At 41.4% G+C, this 19,702-nt stretch overlaps 1 protein-coding gene across 3 annotated transcripts in view; it reads right to left on the bottom strand.

Moving 5' to 3' along the window:
- SPRED2 (sprouty related EVH1 domain containing 2) overlaps window positions 1-19,702 on the bottom strand; it is a 93,876-nt gene that overhangs the window by 40,431 nt on the left and 33,743 nt on the right. The window contains exon 1 of one of the 3 annotated variants that reach the window (XM_020803381.3): window positions 6,551-6,737. The exons of the other annotated variants lie outside the window; for them this stretch is intronic. Within the exon in view, the coding sequence (XP_020659040.1) occupies window positions 6,551-6,567 (17 nt within the window). The 5' untranslated portion in view covers window positions 6,568-6,737. Of the gene's footprint in view, window positions 1-6,550; window positions 6,738-19,702 lie in introns of those variants that run through there. 3 annotated transcript variants of the gene reach the window in all.

The raw sequence follows: 19,702 nt of genomic DNA, 5'->3' as shown, positions 1-19,702 counted from the left end.
GCTGAGATAATACTACTGAAGTAGCCCACTTCTGGTAAAAAACAGTCTAATTATCTTAATGTATTTTTAAACTATCTGTATTTTATATGCATCCATAATTTTAAATTATGTAGTGCTCTAATCTGAATAAAGAACTTTCAAAATGTAGCACTGAACAGCAATTTTACAGATGCCATGGAATGCCAGAAACACAAGTAATTAGGTTCCAGATAAAACCAAACTTGAAATCTCATTAGAAGCTTAACATGACTAAACCGAGGCTGTCATACTTTGGGCATATCATGAAAAGCCAAGATTTGGTGGAAAACATAATTATGTCAGGAAAAGTGGAAGGCTGTAAGAGAAGAACAACAACTAACTTCAGATGGAATGCCTCAATAAAAGAAGCTCTAACTTTTATTTTGCAAGGCCTCAGCAGAATGACAGGACATTTGGGACATCACTAATTCACAGCAAGACCCTAAATCAGAAATTAAATAAGAGCACATGACAGACAACAACCTATAATATGCTACACATCAATGAATGTCCCTCTATAACCGAGACACCCTTTTATTATTTATTTATTCATTTGATTTCTATACCACCCGTCTGGCAGCCAAAGCCACTCTGGGCAGTTTACAACAACTAAACAATAACTATAACATAATGACAAAGAACTCAACAACATAAAATATAAAGGTGCAAAATAAATTTACCGTAAAATACAAGGAAAGAACACAATAAAATAAAATAAAGCATACACTGGCCAAAAACCTCCCACATAGTTATGGTGGCAAAATGCTATTGTCATAATTTTCAGTGGCAAATTGCCTAAAATTAAGAACTCACCATGGGATGAGTTCTTATTTATTTGGCAGGAGACAGGTAAAGTCTTCAGTGATTTTTTTTTTAGCTTTAAACAATTTGCTCCCAAAACTTGTCTTGCTAATGTAACTACTCAGGAGGATTTTCGCCTTCATTGTATAAAAATGGTTGGGCAATTTTTTTTTTTACAACTCTGAGAATCCCCCTAACTAACATGGTAATTTTCCAAGTTCCATTTGTAATATAATGCAGATTTTTGGCTGGATATAGTGAGTTAGGTATCTAGTTGGAGAGCCAGAGGTTGGTAGTTCAAGTACCCACTCTGCCCCCAGGTAGAAGAGCCAGCCTGTGTGTACAGTCCCAGGGTGCCGCTAGAAGAAGGAACAGCAAACCACTTCTAAGTAATCGCTGTCTAGAAAACCCTGAAGAGGGTTGCCATAAGTCAGAATTGACTTGACGGCCTATTATTATTAATAATATGCAATGCAGAACTTACGAATCACAAAAGCAGAATTCCTGGCTTAAGTCATTGAAGCATTTTGCTTCAATATCTACAAAGCAGGAATATTGGCTGAAAAAGAAAAAATACTGGAGTACTGCACCTTGATCTCCTTGATAAGAATGCTTTTTTCCTTCAATGGACAGGTACACTCACACAACGTATCCTGATGCTGGTTGTTTAGAGATAGTCCTTTTGCATGCCTGCCAAAGTGAGACTAGCAAATACGCACCTGCATGAATAGATGCACGCACAACGCATGCGTCTCTTCACTCATTCTGAATACCGGAAGGCTTTCTAGCCTCCTTTATTACAAAGGTAACCTGAGAAACTGGAATATTATAATGAGCCAGGAAACTCCCCTAGAATGAATTGTTAAAAGAAAGAAAGCAATTCTCTAGCTGGTCACAAAGGGGAAAGACATTATGCCATCTATCACACTTTTCCTAGCATGAGGTAATGAGCTGGCAATTAGTCTCTTATCTGGGTTATACAAAACTAACCCAGTCTCAGGAGGGAACATTTATGCAGGAAGTGTTGGGAGATCTTAATTCTTCCCTTATCTCTTGCTGAGAAGAGATACTGACTAATGAAGTTCACCCTGGTCAGGCTAAATCCCTAACCTTCTGCCTCTTCAATTGTAATACAACATCAGGCAGGAATAGGCTAACCTCTGTCTTACATACACTACTTTTTATATATATAATCCTCATACCAGTTGTATTTTAAATTAGTCATTAAGGCGTAATCAAAACTGTTAAATGGCTCTGAATATGTACTTCTAGCTTTCTTCCCCACTGTGCCTTCTGGGAAAAGAGCCAGCCTGGGTAGCCTTGGGCAAGCCACACAGTTCCAGGGTGCCCGTAAAAGAAACAACAGAGCACTCTAGACCCAAAAAGCCCTGGGGGGGGGGGTTGCTTTAAGTTCCAATCTACTTGACAGCATGAAGTTATTATTAAGAAAAATATATCAGAACAAGATCTACTGGCTAGCATCTTTACGGTCTATCAACAAGCAAGTGTTACGATGGTCTGTTAAGAGATTTGTCAAGAGTTCACGGCTAGACATTCTCAAAACTCTCCCAAGCCAAATTATACAAAATATTTATCAATGCCTCTATCCTGGAGCCGAATCATTCCCCGTACTTATAGATCTGCTATTGACATTGTAGGGAAAAAAGAAAGAAACCATGCTTGCGTTTCACTTGACTGTGAGAAGGTTGTCCAGGTGGTCATCTTTGTGCAGTTGCAGAAACATTGCCTGCTTCTCAAAGTCTTGGCTATCACTGTGACTGCCGTCAGCTCCTAGCAGGACACCATTCCCTGTTCTTGTGTGGCATTGAACAGAATCACTCAAGTGGTTCCATGCTGTTTCTCACGGTACAGATACAAAAGGTAACTTCTATTCAACAGAAAAAGGACTGTCCATATAGGTCCCATTTGCATTTTTTACTTCCAGCTATTCGAGGGCGGAGAAGGATCTATAAATGCTGTTCCTGCCCCCACTCACTCAAGGACATGATTTTAATCTAAACAACCCTTTAAAAGCGGGAGACAACCCTTCCCCAAACTTTGAAAGGCTGCCTCCTCCTTTGCATCCCATTAAATTTACTACATAATTCTTTTAGAAAAGTACCTGGGCAAAATACAAAATAAGAAAATAAAAGTAGCAGTGTGATTCCTGAGTGTAATCAAAGTCCTGGGTACTCAGTCACTGCGTCTGCAAAAAGGTACGAACAAGGAAGATTTTCTGGGGAAGTTAAAGTCTCACCTCATTTGAAACATCTTTAATTTAATAAAGGTATTAATCAACTCAGAATTTTGTCTCTGCAAGGAACCAAAGGGATTGCACCAAAGGTCCAGACTACCGAAGCTCTATAAACCTCCATAGCCCCTTACCCACAGATTTGCCCGAGCATCTATACATAGATTTACAACCTTCTAAGATGATAGAACGAGTATTCAGTCTCTTACTATTGTTTGGTGTTCTCTGGAGCGATGGATACAGGATGAAGGCAGGTCTTTGGAATTCATGAAGAGACAATGATAGTTTGCAGAAGCTGATCAGCTTCAATGTCAGAAACATATCTTGTCATATTTTACCAAAAAGCAGCAGCCTGGATTGTTGATCACTATTCTCTCTGCTGCCCCCCTCCAAAAAAACATTCCTTGGCCTCTACACTACTGACTTCATAGTTTTTCCCCCCTTATGGATCTAGAGTCCTGTTGTTTCAGTTTCTCAAAATATTCACGGAGATTGCCACCACCCAAACACCTTAAAGTTCAAAATGTTGACCCTGGACTCAAGGTAAAATCCTAGCTCTTTAACCATTCTTTGCCAGGGTAAGATCCTACTATGAGATTTAAGAAATGCTAACCTGTATCGTCTCTAAAGCACTTAAATCACCAAAGGCATTTCTCAGAAGCTGTAGGTATTTCCTTGACCAAATACCTATTACTGGGCACTGAACTAAAACATCCGCTTCCTTCCCCCCATCACCCCATCAAAAATCCTCCCTCTTGCCTCCTTGGACTCTACCTTGCTCATGCGATCACCCCTACACCTTGCCTCCTTTCTTCGCACTCCGATGATCTGAGCACAACATCTCTGCAGTGGTAACAAGCGGTGTGAAAATGCTCCTATTAAGGAGCAGCAAGCAACAGCCAGTGAGCTATTACACTCTCCAGAGTGGAGCAGGAGCAGAAGCTGGTGCAGAAATCTGTTGCTGGGACCAGCCCAGTTCTCATGGTGGGCAGGAGGAACTCAGAAAGGAACCAATAGCGATGCAACAAGGTCCTGGCTCCCTGAGGAGCACAGAGATGATGTCCACCTAGATGCTGGCAACACTACAACCTGTTTTGCAGCATTTCCTGTATTTACTTGATGATTATGGCTGTTTGTTGTGGTGACTAGGCTTGTGTTTTCTTCCAGGTATGTACATATTCTTATGTTGTCATCAGAAGAGGGTGAGTTTAATGAACCTAAAGTTAAAACTGAATTCCTAGTGTGATGTAGTGCATAGAGTGACAGACTAGCACTCTGGAGAACAGGGTTCAAATCCCCACTTGGCGATGGAAGCCGACTGGGGAAGTGGAACTAGTAAAACCACTCCTTAAATATATCACTTATGTTGAAAGCCCTATTTGGATTGCTATAAGTTGGTTCCAACTTGACAGCACAGAACACACAAAGGTAAAGATAAACTTTAGCCACTTCTTTGATTTTTTAAAAAAAATTAAAATCATACAAGAAAATTGCAGGTGATGAGTGATATGAGTCTGAATCATTTGGATTAAAAGAAGGGTGGATAAAACTCAATCATTTTTTAAAAATTTCAATTGTGATTTCAATCAAATCCACCCTGAGAAAAAGGCTACTCATATCTTTTGAATAAATTCCTGAAGTTTTTGAGTGAAGCATTATTTCTTCAGGAGCTACCACCAAAAGGAAATCTGAAATGCAGCAGGCCACACTTACCGGTTTGCTATGTGTAGTAACAGATGCAATACCAAACATTTACTGGGTTTTGTTTTGTTTTTCTCTTCAGGTGTTGCAAAGCACAAATCATGTTCTTAAAATGGTAAGTATGATCAATCCCAAACCTAAAATGATTTGATTTTCCCCCAGCAGGGACGTCTGGTCTTAAGATAGACAATGTCAGCCTGAGAGGGAAAAGTGGAGAGGGGACTCTTACTGAAATGTAACTTGGATGACCATCTATGCTAGTAAGCAATCTTCCAGGGGCCTCCACATCCTTTCCTCCTCTTCATTCGTTTTAATGAAATCAGCTAAAATACCTCTATCAGACAAAGAGTTATAGACTGGGAACGTGTGCTATGTTTCAGGATCAGTATAGATCAGGAAAACCTCTAGCGTTTTACTAGAGCAGCTTCAGACAATTATTTTGCTACTTGAAGAATAAAACTTAAATTGCTATTAGGATCTAATAAATGAATTAATTTATGCCATTAAAATAAATTAATCAGGCTATCTCGTCACAGACAGACCACTGCTGTACTTTGTCAGTTTTTCCATACACCTAACCTCCCAAACAGACACCTGGAAAATCAGTCCGTAGCTAGGATGGCCATATGCTCTAACAATTTCAGTCAGTACTTATTCAGAGGAGCTACTGTCCTTTGCCAGACAGGACAGCAGAGTAGACCAGGAGAAAGCATCCATTCAAGTCAAAATTTCAGCCAAACAGATTTCCGTTTATTGGCAAGATTCACCATGAATATGGAAGAACACACAATCTCTTACGACCAACACTATAAAATTAAAGACCGTATGAAAAGTAGTAAATTATTGAGAAGCAGTTTCACCGCTGGGTTTTTTACAAGATGAACTGTTGCTACTGCAGTCTATTTAAAATCTTGGGGCAGCCTGACCAAGACAGCCTTGGGACAGCTGACTTACAATACGATTCTAAACACATCCACCAGCAACCTTGGCCAGCATCGCACTGTTCTTTATTATGCTTTATTGGCACAGTTGTTAATACAGCTACAAACCTGGTTCAGCAATTATAATCACCAGGCTGTTAGTGAAACACAAATATCTCCTTATAGTTCTACAAGTGACCCTCTGCCTGCATATTAATTTATTGTCTTTTGCATTCACGGTTTGTTGTTGTTTTTAAATTGCTTCACAGAGCAAAGAAAAACAGAGGGCAGGAAAAAATAGCACCACACAGTTTCATAAAGTATAAAACAAAGGTCATCTTAAAATTTGGTCAAATGCAGGACACTGAAAAAAAATCTTCCTGTTCTTAAACCATACATCCTGTTGTGACAGTATGTATTTTGGGGCAAAGGCTATTTTATCATAACCTCAATCTGGTTGACATTTTAAACCATTCGAATAGAGGGACCTGTAATTCAGAGACCATTAATTGCCTGCCAGCTAATAACAGATAAAGAGCAGCACACCCAAACGGCAAGTATGGCTATCTAGAAAATTGTCCTTTTCTTCCCATGAACACGTAGCCTTCCTCTCGGCTACTTCATTTTGGTTACAAAGGATCATGCAAGCCCACATGACTCTCCTTAATGTAACACAGAAACATGAAAACATTGAAGCACATCTCCATTTCCAAAAACAACACAGCTCTGCAGGATTGACACGTTTATTTTAAAAGAAGACTAGAAGAGAAGAAAAAGAAGAAAAAAAGGGAGGGGGGGAGAAGATGCAACTACGTGAACACTCTCACACACATAGTGTCTAAAAGGGGAATGCACATACCTGCCAGCAGATGCCATTTCCTCTACATTTTATACCCCGGTGTGCACCGTTTGGCCATTATTGCCACCATAAACCGTACAGTAAAATGGATTGCTTTGCTGACTCGAATACCAGCTGGTTAGTAGAAAAGTGGCTTCCCCCATGCATGATTCAGTCTCCTTGACAAATATACTGCATTGTACTAGATGAGTCATCAGAGGACTATTCTGCATTTTATAGGCGAGTTGCGTAGTTCCTCATATTTCAGCATCCTGATTCCCACAATGAATTACACCAAGAACTGGCCGAAGATACCTCCTATTCATTCTTTAACTCCTTGGTGGTTTTTTTTTCTTGCTTATGTCAAGGTATTGTTTCTAACAGAAGCAGGCAAGCTGCGGCATTGACATTTTTTCCTTAAGGTTCTGCAAAGTCAAGGTTGCACGGTGCTAGCACTCCAGGGCAATTTGTCATTGATATATTGGTGAATGGGCCATGATGTTTGCCTAATATCTGCCTCCACAAAGCAAACACAGGCCACGCAGCCCCTTGTAGGGTAGCCTACAGGGCTTCTGCGTACAAGGGGAAACAATTCACTCAGTTTCCCTGGGAAAGAGCAGGTGAGTTTGAAGGACACTGAAATCATTTCAGTGCATCCTTTGAATCTTTTCGTGAAAGCAGGAGAAAGAGAGAATCTTTTTGTGGAAGGGCAAGAGAGGATCGCTCATTCCAGGTTCATTCACAGCGTGATGAACTGTGGTTTGAGCAAGGCTCCAACTCACATCAGTCAGAAACCATTTTCCTCTTAGAACCAGGTCCTGGTGTGAGAAAGAAAGATGAAAAGGTGCCAAATAACGTGACTGTGGGGAACAATGAAGTACACTCCTTTTTACCCACTAGTCTCCCCTCCAATCAGTGCCTTCCTGAACTCTCTCTGAATGTGTAATTCTGCTTCAAAAGCAAGAGCTGCCTACCACAGTCCCATGGCTAGCTCTAACTAATAAAACTTAATATTTACTAAGCATTTCCTGAAAGTGGGAGCTAACACTATGTGAGAAGCAGCCAGGAGAATGGCCAGAAGAGATCCTAGGCTAAATACAGTTGTTAGTTTCAACAGGGGCAGCCCCACTAAATCAATGGGATCTGTACATTGATTCTGTAGGTTGCATGAGTCGGCTGCATGAGTCCCTTGCAGCCACGACCTATGAATTTCTTCAAACCAGGTAGACTTTTGAGTTTTGCACATTTGGACCACCCACCGGAAGTGGTTGTAGGTATATTTATATAAGCTATGGAAAAATATATAACTTATATAAGCTATCCTGGCAAATAGAAGGGGAGGATATGGAGGCAGTGACAGATTTTACTTTCTTGGACTCCCTGATCACTGTAGATGGTGACAGCAGCCACGAAATTAAAAGACCCCTGCTTCTTGGGAGGAAAGCGATGACGAACCTAGACAGCACCTTAAAGAGCAGAGACATCACCTTGCCAACAAAAGTCCGAAGAGTCAAAGCTATGGTTTTTCTAGAGCGATGTATGGAAGTGAGAGTTGGACCATAAAGAAGGCTGACCGCCAAAGAATTGATGCTTTTGAATTGTGGTGCTGGAGGAGACTCTTGAGAGAACAAACCAATCCATCTTGAAGGAAATCAACCCTAAGTGCTCACTGGAAGGACAGATCCTGAAGCTGGGGCTCCAATACTTTGGCCATCTCGTGAGAAGATAAATATCCCTGGAAAAGACCCTGATGTTGGGAAACTGTGAAGGCAAGAGGAGAAGGGGACGACAGAAGACAAGATGGTTGGACATCTCATCATCGAAGCGACCAACATGAATTTGATCAAACTCCAGGAGGCAGTGGAAGACAGGAGGGCCTGGCGTGCTCTGGTCTATGGGGTCACGGAGAGTCAGACATGACTTAACGAATAAGCAACAACAACAAATGGGAAAAAGGTGTGTAAAAAGAATTTTAATTATAATGGTTACGATGGTTCTCCATAGCTGGGAAGAAAATCTGAAGAGCCTGCAACAAAGCAGATATTGCTGCATACTTAGGTAAATATAGCTATCTATGCAACCCAGCCTAATGTTGATCTAATCCTGTATTAACTGTACAGCCCACAGAGTGCAAAGCAAAGTGAGGTAGCAGAAGTTGTTGGTGAAGACAATGACAGGTGTTGGTGAAAAGTACAAGTGAGTCAGATCAAAAAGAGCACAGAGCACTCTGATGTAAAAAAGAAAGAAAGCGGCAGTTTATTTATATAATCGTTCTAAAGGCTTTAGTTATCAACACAGAAGAAAACTGGAAGTGATCCAGGCTACCATTTGCAAAAGCATGGAATACTCATGGAAAAAGCTGCATGGGTAGTGGGGGGATGGTACTATTTTTAAATGCAACTGGCTTTGAACCTCTTAATTATGCTTAATTTACTTGGATTTCTTGAGGAGGAAAAGAAGAATTTATGAAGTACCTTTGAAGCAGTTTCAAGAGCACAGCTGGGCAAAAATGAACAAGGTGGTTGAAAGAGTTATTTTTCATTCAAGGGATCAGAAATGGAAATGTGTCTGATGTTTATTTAAAGAGCTTCCTTCCTTCCCCCAATATATATATATTTTACAACCAACACGTCTGCTTATCATCCTGAGGTAGGTAGGAGGTGGACTTCAAAACAAACCAAGTATTAGCTTCCAGATTATCTCTCCATTAAAGGGATGGCCAAAAAGGAAAGAAAGTGACCCTACTGATCCAAATGGGTCTACAAAATCCAAATGAGTCGATGGGGGGCGGGGGAAGCTAACGAGCTGCGCTGAAACCATGGAATAGATGTAGCCCTGTTAAAAGTTTACCATTATTTTATGTAGCTTTCTTGAACTTATTTTTATTATATTTTATCTGATTTTTATTTGTTCTTTTGACCAGCTTGGATGGCCAAGGCTAGACTCATTCCTTCTAATAAGATTGCGTATCTTGATAAATCATTCCCAGGTCCCTCTCAACATGCTTCTCCCAAAATCAAAAGCAAGCGGCAAAAGATTGGCGGGATGGCAGAGGCAGCTGGGAAATTACTATATATCTGAAGTCCTATGGTAGGGTAGTGCTGGACCCAAAACTTTTTTTAAAGTTCCTTTTTTTAAACATCTTATTTTCATTTTTCTCAGTAGAAAAATCGGAAATTTTGGGGAACCCAGATGAACACTAATCTAGGTCCAGTGATGGGGGAAGAATACTAGAGGGCTGTCTACTGACTATGACAGAACTGGATGAAGAACATTCAACCAATAGAGCCAGAAGCCAGCCAGGATACTTTGGGGCAGAAAGAAAAGCACTGAGTGAGCCAGACAACATGCCTTTAGGTGGGAAAGAAGAATCACACATTTTAAAAATGTGCTCCCGAATCCTTGGATTCGGAGGGGTGGGTGGGAGGGGGAGACCTCCAGAAGAGGGGAACCATGCTGGGGAACCATCTCGGTATGCCACCATGAGAAGACTCAGACATTTTTTATTGAAGGGGAAGATTGTCTTCGTTCTTCCTCACAGTCACACTGTTTGGCACCTTTTCATCTTTTGTTCCCACTCATGCTGTCACACCAAGACCTGGTCCTAAGAAGAAATTCTGATAGATGTGGGTTGGAGCCTTCTTCAAATCACAGTTTATCAAGTTGGGTAAATGTGGAGAGGAGACTCTTTTTGAACTGTAACTTGGATGACCATCTAAGCCGGTAAGCAATCTTCCAGGGGCCTCCACATTCTTTCCTCCCCAGGCCCTTTTCATTCATTTTAATGGAATGAGCTAAATACCTCTAACATAGTGGTCCCCAACCTTTTTGGGGCCGTGGACCGGCTGGGGGGGAGCAAGCTCCATGTGTGTGGAGGGGGCCAGGGGCACGACATGCTTGTGCGATGGGCGTGTTGTGCTTGTGCGCATGCATGCAAGTGTCACACACACCCCTGCGCGAGCGTGACACACCACCGCGTGAACGTGCCACATCCCCACGCGAAGATCCGTATCCACGGCCCAGTTCCAGCAAGCCCACAGACCGGCACTGGGCTGCGGACTAGGGGTCGACGACCCCTGCTCTAACAGACAAAGAGTTATAGACTGGGAATGTGTGATTCAGAAGCACATCTTAAAAACATGTGATTCTTCACATTTCAGTATAAATTATTAAACTTCTATTAAATCAAAAGTTGCTTGATTCCCAAATTTTCTTGTTAGCTGTGACTCTTACCTAGGCTCAGCTTTCCACAAGAAGACTTGAACATGTCTGTTAGCTCCAACAGCATACAACCCACACAACCCACTCTGGTTGTGCCGTCCTTCAAGTTAGACTAAGGAGGAGAGGCATTCTTTTCTTCTGGTAGCTCACAGAAGATCCTATGGCAGTGACATTCCTTGCCATGGCTCTCAGTTATCTTCTTGCTGCTGCTGCAGCACAGTTGTTTTTTCCAAACTAGACTCATTCCCAGCTTTGCTGTTGGTCCCAGGAGTAGAAAAGCTTGGAAATGGAAACAACCAAACACCATTGTTTCTTTATTTTGGAGGCTTCTACATGTCCTACCATGTAGTCTCTGTTTTCTGCTCTTAACTTCAACAAGGTGGATGTATTCCATGAAAGCCTACGTTAAAATATAGCAGTTTAATGTTTCAAGGTGCCCCACTGGTTTTTTGTTTGTTTTGCTTTTGTTTTGTGTTTCTTGTCAAAATGCTTGGAAATGGTGACTGTTTTCCATTTCTGCTCAACTTCCCTTCTCAAGTATCTTGGGCTCTTTCCTACGAGCTGAGACAGTGTGGGAAGCACCATCAATGCCTCCAGCAACTGCACAACTGCCTGACCACACTCATTTCCAGTTGAGTTAAGGAGGCTGAGGGCTGCATGAGATAGCTTCTGTAGCTCTGTCACTCTACATCAGGGGTGTCCAACCTTTCACCTTCCTTGGGCCACATTAGAAGATGAAAAGTTGGTTTGGGCCGCACATAAACTTGGTTTGGGCCGCATGGGGGGCAGCCCTAGCCTCCCTCTGCAGCCCCGCTCCAAGTGTGCTTACCGGCAGCTGCGATCTCAGACAGCAGAGGCTGCCAGCTTTGACTCCGTTGGCTTTATGGGGATGGGAGGGGGTCCACCTATTGACGAGGACGGTGCATTGCATTCATACATCATCCCTCTCCCCTCCTCTCCCTCTCCTTCCTTCCTTCCCTCTCCCCCCCTACCGTTGTGACATGCCCCGGCCACATTCCGGCCGCAAGCGCCGGCAGTGTAACTTGAAACTTTGGAATTTCTTTTAAAATAAAAAATTGCACTGGGCTGCATTACATGCCGACCTGGGCCGCATGCGGCCCACGGGCCACAGGTTGGACAAGCCTGCTCTACACAAACCTAGTCCAGCAGCTTTCCACAGGATTATCTGTCCTTCTATATCCATTTGTGTAAACCTCATAATGCTCAGGAGAAAACTATTATGAAGAACACCGGCAGTCCTATGGTCCATGTGTGGTGGATGGGAAGGCTCACTCCACATTTCTGAGGAAAGGTACCTACCCCTCTCCACTTGGGTCATAAGTTACCCCAACGCAGCCCTTCTATGCTTTATGATCAATAAGGTATTTTCCTAACTTCTAGATATTCACTCTGGTGCTATTTCATGTTACTTCCATTTCATTCTGCACCCATATCAGAACTCTGTTTTTCCAGAGAACTTTCAGTAAATTCCTGCATCCTTACCTGGAAAGAGGTCCCACACCCTTGAAACATTTTGTAACTTTCAACAAAATTCCAGGGGAAATAGCTACTGAAGAGGGAATTTTGAGTTCTGATACACACTGGGCACTTAAAACACTACAGACACTCAGATTTCATATCTCCTTGATTTTTTCTTTCTTTGTTCTTTTGGTAGACAACAGAGGCACTCTATCTCAGCTTTAAACCTGTTGATTCTTAATCAATCCAACAATAAATTTTTCATTCTTAGTAGTGTCCCATAGATAAAAATTCCTCACCAAACACAGCTCCTCCCCTTCTGAAAGTCAGTATTATACTACTTTTACACATACAATACCTCGTTAGGCTAAGTTTTTTAAAAAAGAGGGTGTGTGGGGAGGGGAGAGGGCACATTTAGCATAAAGATCCCCCAAAGCATATTTTGACAAGCAAAAGAAACTGTCTCAATTTCTGGACTCTGTTCATCCTAAAGATAACATGCACTGGCAAGCACTTCCTCATTTTTAATTAAAACTTCTAATTCCCTTATAGAGTGGAGTATTTGAAGCAAAAGTATTAAAAAATAGGTAGCATTTGCTTAATCATTTCTTCTATTTTAACAAACCGTTTGGCTACAGTGGGGTCTCTACTTAAGAACGTCTCTACTTAAGAACAATCCAACTTAAGAACAGCTCCATTTGCTAAATTCTGCTTCTACTTGAGAACAGAAATCCAAGATAAGAACAGGAAAAAAAAACTTTCCTGCTCTTTTTTTAACCTTAGGTCATCTTAGGTTAAAAAAAATTCTCCCCCTAGTGGTAGAGTACGTATTAACCAGCTTTGCATTAGTTCCTATGGGAACTAATGCTTCAATGTACGAACGCACCTCTACATAACAACAACAACAAAAAAAAAAAACAGCCAGAACGGATTAATTGGTTTTCAGTCCATTCCTGTGGGAAATTTTGCTTCAACTTAAGAATGTTTCAGCTTAAGAACACCATTCCAAAACGGATTAAGTTCTTAAGTAGAGGTTCCACTGTAGTTTCTATGGACGGAAAAGAGCAGATACGGATTAAATGGTTTTCAATGCATTCCTATGGGAAATGCAGATTCAACATAAGAACTTTTCAACTTGAGAACCACCTTCCAATACGGATTAAGTTCTTAAGTAGAGACCCCACTGTAGTTCACTTTGGTCACTTTGGTCACGGGCTGAGCAAAAAGTTCCTCTGATACCAATTTTTCGTGTGTTTCTTTTTAAAGCATTTGTTTAAAACTTGACATACAATTATTTCAATGCACGCCCCAAAAGTCCCAATCTTTCCTGCTTTATTAAACCATGTTAATTGTCTGACTTATTTTTTCATACAGGCTATATAATAACCCCAAAAGTTTAGAAACACACTTTAAAATAAGTTCATTATCATCGTCATGATGTGCCAGCAAGTCAATTCTGATTTACGGTGATTCTTTTTCAGGGTTTTCCGAGAAGAAAACACTCAGAAGTGGTTTACTATTCTTTTCTTCTGGAGTTGGGGCCCCGGGACTACAGTGGTGCCTCGCTTAACGATTGCCCTGCTTTAGGACGAATCCCCTTTATGATGATCTTTTTGCGATGATCTTTTTGCAATCATGATGGTCTAAATGGGGGAATTTCGCTTAGCGATGATTGGTTCCCTGCTTCGGGAACCGATTTTCGCTTTACAATGATCAAAAACAGCTGATCGTTGGGTTTTCAAAATGGCCACCGGGTGCTTAAAATGGCTCCCCACTGTGCTTAGGGACGGATTCCTCACTATACAGGCAGCGAAAATGGCTGCCGTGTGGAGGATCTTCGCTGGATGGTGAGTTTTTACCCCATTGGAACGCATTGAACGGGTTTCAATGCGTTTCAATGGGGTTTTTAATTTCGCTTTACGATGTTTTTGCTTAACGGTGATTTTCCTGGAAGGGATTTTCGTTGTCAAGCGAGGCACCACTGTATGTAACTTGCCTAAGGCCACACAGGCTGGCTCTTGCAGGAGGCACAGTGGGGAATCAAACTCCCAAACTCTGGCTCTGCAGCCAGTTACTTAGCTAACTCAATGATCCAGCCAGCTAAAAATGTAAATTTTAGGCCCTTAAAATTATATATACTCTGCAAAATTCTGAGCCTTTTCTTACCTCATACTGAGCCTTCTATCTAAATCAGTAACCCCAAAGGAATTATTATGGTAAATTCTTTTCAAATGACAAGAACCAACGACTTACTAATTACCCTTTGCCCATCTGATGGAAGTACAACACTACGATTTTTTGAAGGCAGTAGATTTTTCTTCAAACACTAACAGATGAGTTACTTTTGGAACAAAATAATGGCCCAAGCTAGATATTGCAGGCCACACAAACACCAGCAGCTGGCAAAAGCAGCCACTTCCATGCTTCAGGACATTCAGCCAACAGAGCTGTGCAGTGCCAGGTTTCCAATGTCTGTAATCTATTCCCTGTGCTGTGCAGTAGGAAAAGCTAAGATGCATTAGGCCAGCAATGGCTCAGGACAAGGATTTATATCCCTGTAGACAAGCTCTAGCTCTTCCTCAGCTGGACAACAATGCCCATTTGGCCTGCCCTTTTTCTGAGTAAAGTCTTTCTGCTGAGGAGGGCACTCAGTTCCTAGAGTCTAGTGGGATGGAGGGAGTTGGAGGCTGATGCTTCATAGTGGAAAGTCCCCATGGCCTCTTGGCCAGCTATTCTTAGGCCTGGGTTAACTCTTCAGAAAACCGACTGTGTTATGGCTTTCCATAGGGCTCTAGGCATTCCTTCTTGAAAGAGTGCTTTCTAGGATCACAACTGGGCTGAAGCTGGCCCAAGTGTTGTATCCAAATGGGCATCTGAGCACTGCACTTCAGCCATGGTCTCAATTGTGTCAGAAGCAAAACACTGGGCGATCAAAGTCAAGATATGTAGCGCTCCATACAGCAAGATTTGTTATGAAATGTAGGCAGGAGGAGAGCTCAAGGAACGGAGAGCACAGGCTGTGGAGGGTGGGTCTCAATGAACTCATCCTTTCTTCTATTGTTTCTCTAACCAGACATGCAACAATCCAACCTGGCAATTTTTATTGCAGGGAAGGCACACATTTTTATAATGCCTTTGAACAAAGCTCGAAGTAAGCCCATTAAGTTTAACAGGGCCTTATTCCCAAGTAAGACGGTTTTAAAAAAATCAAAGTATGAAGAGCTACAGCTCCCTATTCCAGTCCAATAAGCTTTAAACCTATGAATTATGCTGGGTTGTAGAGCAGATTCAAATTATTTCTAGTTTTTCTAGGTAAAGGAGGTACCTCTTGAATCAAAGAATATAAATACAGATAAACCATGGCATTTGCAAGGGGAAACTCATTTTGGAATGAATGATGAGTCTAAAAAACTAAAGACACAGTTTTAGTCAGGGCTAAGGGAGAGCTCACTTTCAATACTCTTCGTAAAATGCATATTATAGATAAGGTTTCAGGAAGACAGAATATAAAGTCAGCCATATCAGAAATGAACCTAAAAATATCATTCTAATAATACTTTTAACACAACAGGAAGAGAAATGCCACAGATAAGGGTAGAGTAGAGTTTTACCTAGATCATTTTACAAACAGTGCTACTATGGCTAAACGGGGCACTCAGGATAACTCAGTGATCCCATTACAAAACAAAACAAAAAAAACCCCTTACTTCTTTTTAAGGATGTAAGCTCTTTAAAGGCTATCCCGTAAACACAGATGCCGTAAGGGGTTATCTTTAATGAATGAAGAACAGACGGCTGGAGTTCAAAATCTCTACTTCTCTGTGGAGCTTCACTAGGAAGGCAGCTAACAGGGGTGAAGTCTGAAACCTCACTCTCAATGATGTTTGACAGTTACACTTTCTGAATTCATTTCTGAGAACCATACAGGCACAAACAACTGTCAGGAATTTTGGGGATTCTCATATATATGCACTGTTCACAATATTTTGCTTCATAGAGTGTGAGGAAGACAGATTTAATGTTGAAAGCATTCATTCAGTTTTTTCAGTGGTCCTATAAAGGTATATGTCCTGCCCTTTGAATCACACAAGGCTTTGTTTAGTTTTTCCCCCCTAAATCTTTCATAATTGATCTATCCAATTCTGCTGGAAAGTTCTCTGAATCTTCACTCTTAGAAATGTTCTTAGGAGGCTGTGGTGAACCTAGCATCTAAAAATTAGAGTTAAAATGGCTTAACTCAAAAGATATGCCACTTTCTCTTTTTAAGCAGTTACTGTAAACAGTGTGGGTGATGATTTTAAGGAGAAAGAGGAGGAAATTAAACTTCAACCTTTGCAGGAAAACAGATGAGACAATCCTCTGATGGATTTTGATAAAGCAGTTTCCTTTCATGAAATGCAAAATCAGTAAAATGTTGGCCAAAAAATTCATGTAAGTGGGAAAGCAAGTGGAGGGCTGGACTGGCAGTTCCATATGTACAAAAGACTGTATTGTTTTCAATGTGTCAATACTGTACGATCACAGGTTTAAAGCAGAAGGCACCTGTACCAATTCCCAAGATTTCAGAACAGCTTTAGAACATGAAATTTCATTGTATTTCCCAAGGGTATTAGAGTACCAATTGGCATATACCCAATTTATGACCAAGAAACTGGGGCTGAGGATTCAAAATTTTAACTTTAGGTGTTGTCAATCAAGGGATTAAAATTAAGTCCTACAGTGTACAATACACCAACATCTTAAATATTTCTAAACTCTATTGAAAGTAGAGATACTTGGACCAGTATTTTAGACTGAGTCTTCTTGATGCTTTATACTTAACTTAAACTGAAATCTTTAGAAATTTACCTGATCCCAATCTTAATGGCAACCATGAACTGAAGATATAGCTTCTGGACGTATCTGCAGAGTTATTTGATGTATATTTCTTTCAACATGCACCATGCCTTAATGTCCTGCTTGTTTAGGCTTTTAGTGGTAATCTAGATTTTTCAATGTTATGCGAGCTTTTTACAGTAATACATGAGGGTTTTTTAAAAATAGGTCTTTCTGCTGAAATCCTGTTGCCATCTCGTATACTGCATAAGGCCAATGACATCAGCAGCACTGATATTTTGGAACTTAAACATTTTTGACTTCTTTACCAAAACTCCTGAGGCTCCGACATAATCCTGTTAATTGCTAGTGAAGCTGTGAGGGCTATAGGGCATGAGAGAGAAGAATATAATTAATGAAAATTGCCACCACTGGTACAAGTCTTCCTGGTGGTGATGATTTTTAGTTAAAAAAAAAGTCCTTCCTGCAGCTCCCACAGGTTCCTGACGATGAAACAAATTACCCAGGAGGTTCAGAAGAAAAGTCAGAAATACTTAATTTCCAAAAACCAAACCAAACCACTATTGCTGCTGATACAATTAGACTTAGGCCACATAAGTTACAGGTATACATGATTTCAGCCTCTCTCTCTTGGTTTTCTACCTTACCTGTCCATCTATCAATCTGTTGTTTTGCCTTTGAATCTTAACTGTGGCACAGTGGCATTGTGCTTTGGTACTATAAGCCGCCACCTCATGATCTTTTCAGAGCACCATAAGCACGATGCAAATGTCAATGAGTTTTTCAGGCAGAACTCCTATAAAGCATTAAACCTCCTTCCATCCTAGCAGCCACTCACTGACAGTAAATGTCACCTGCATCCTGCTCTTGTAGTCCACCACTGCAAGCAGCACAGTTAGGGACAAACAAATTATAAAAGGCCAGCCAGCTCTGCAGAGGGCAGACCATGCTGGCTGGGAGATTTTAGAATTGTAGAAATGAAACAAAAACAAACAAAACACCCTACTTTTCCAGTTTTTGCTTTCTGCCAAGAAAATCCACATTGCTCTGCCTTTTTCTTCTTTAGCCTTGTGACATTTCTTAACCTTTTTGAAAGAAATGTCCCTTTGAGCCACTGAGGAAGTTATCATCGCCCCCCCTCCCTGCTACGGGGAAGGGGGTGATGATAACTCCCACAATGGCGGCACTGCCACCGGCAGTGGCACCACATCCGCTACCAGCACCAGCTACTCTGAATCCAGTGGTGCGGGGAGGGGGGCGCTAACTTCCTCAATGGCACTGCAGCGGCTCCATCATCCCCTATCGCCCCCTTCTGTTCCTTCTCCCCCGCGTCGCCTGTTTTTGTTCCTTTGCCCCCCCCCCGAAAAATGAAATCGTCCCCTGGGGGGGGGTGATATCATCCAGGTTAAGAACCACTGATCTAGAACACACTCACCACTGGTTGGGAATGACTGGACTTGCAGCCCAACATACACATACAATGTCCAATTAGAGAAGGGTGGTCCAAAACTGCATTTATTAACTGCAGGCATGTCTCCCCACCCCTTGTTGCAGACTACATTTAGAGCAGTCCCGGAATACTATGTCAGATCTTTTAAAAATTGTACACACGTTGCTCACCTTCTACTTGGAGCAATCAACAACAACAAAATTATTCCCATATCCATTGACAACTAGATTAACTTGACAGCCAGTGAGGAGGTTGTAGAAATAAAACAGAAGGGGTCCTGCAACAGCAACAAAAAGGGGGAAAAGGTTCTCCACAAGATGCCAATTTGGCTGCAATGAACCAAGCATTAGGAAGCTGCCAGATAGTAACATACTGTATATCTGAGAGATTTGTGCACCCAATGCATGTATCATAAATATGCTTACATATCAGAATAAAATCACCCTGGAAGTTCATCAGACTTCTAAAAACATTTTTGCTGGGGTTGGGGATGCTATACGCGGGGTGAATATCTGATTGGGAATGTTAACCACTGTACTTTCAATGGTCTTCATACATGTGTCTCTTTCATATACAGTATGAAGAACTGAAGGGTTTCACCTGTAAAAAGGACTTCTGCCACTGGCTCTACACGCAATGTCCACATATTCATTGTGGACACTTGCAGGCCTACCCATGTACATTTTCTGCAGGGATCTGAACCCAAATCATGCAAATAATGACTTATCATTAACAACCGAGCTCAGTTCCTGCAAATTCAAGGCCAGGACTTCTTTTACCAAGTCAATTCATCTCATAATTAGCTATCCTCTTTTCCTGCTGCCTACAGTTTCTCCTACCATTATTATCTTGTCCAGAGAGCTTTCTCTTCTCAGGATGTACCCAAAGTATCACAGCCTCAGTTTAATCATTTCTGCTTCTAGAAAGATTTCAGGCTTCATTCGATCTAGTACCCACTTATTTGTCTTTCTGGTAATCCATGGTATCCACAGATGCACAGACCTAATGGATAAATACTGAGTATAGGACCAAGAAACTGCCCGACTTCAAGGGCAGACATATTCTCCCAGCTGATTTTTAAAAAATCTAGTATAGTAGTATTGCCATCATATCCATATTGCAGATGGGGAAAGAGGAGGTAAGGTTAACACATAATAGTTTTCCTAAGGCCACGGACTGGTCTGGCA

This window comes from Pogona vitticeps, chromosome 1 (assembly GCF_051106095.1).
Source record: "Pogona vitticeps strain Pit_001003342236 chromosome 1, PviZW2.1, whole genome shotgun sequence".
Lineage (NCBI taxonomy): Eukaryota > Metazoa > Chordata > Lepidosauria > Squamata > Agamidae > Pogona > Pogona vitticeps.
Note: the sequence above shows the minus strand (reverse complement) of the source record. Positions and strands in the feature narration are given on the sequence as shown.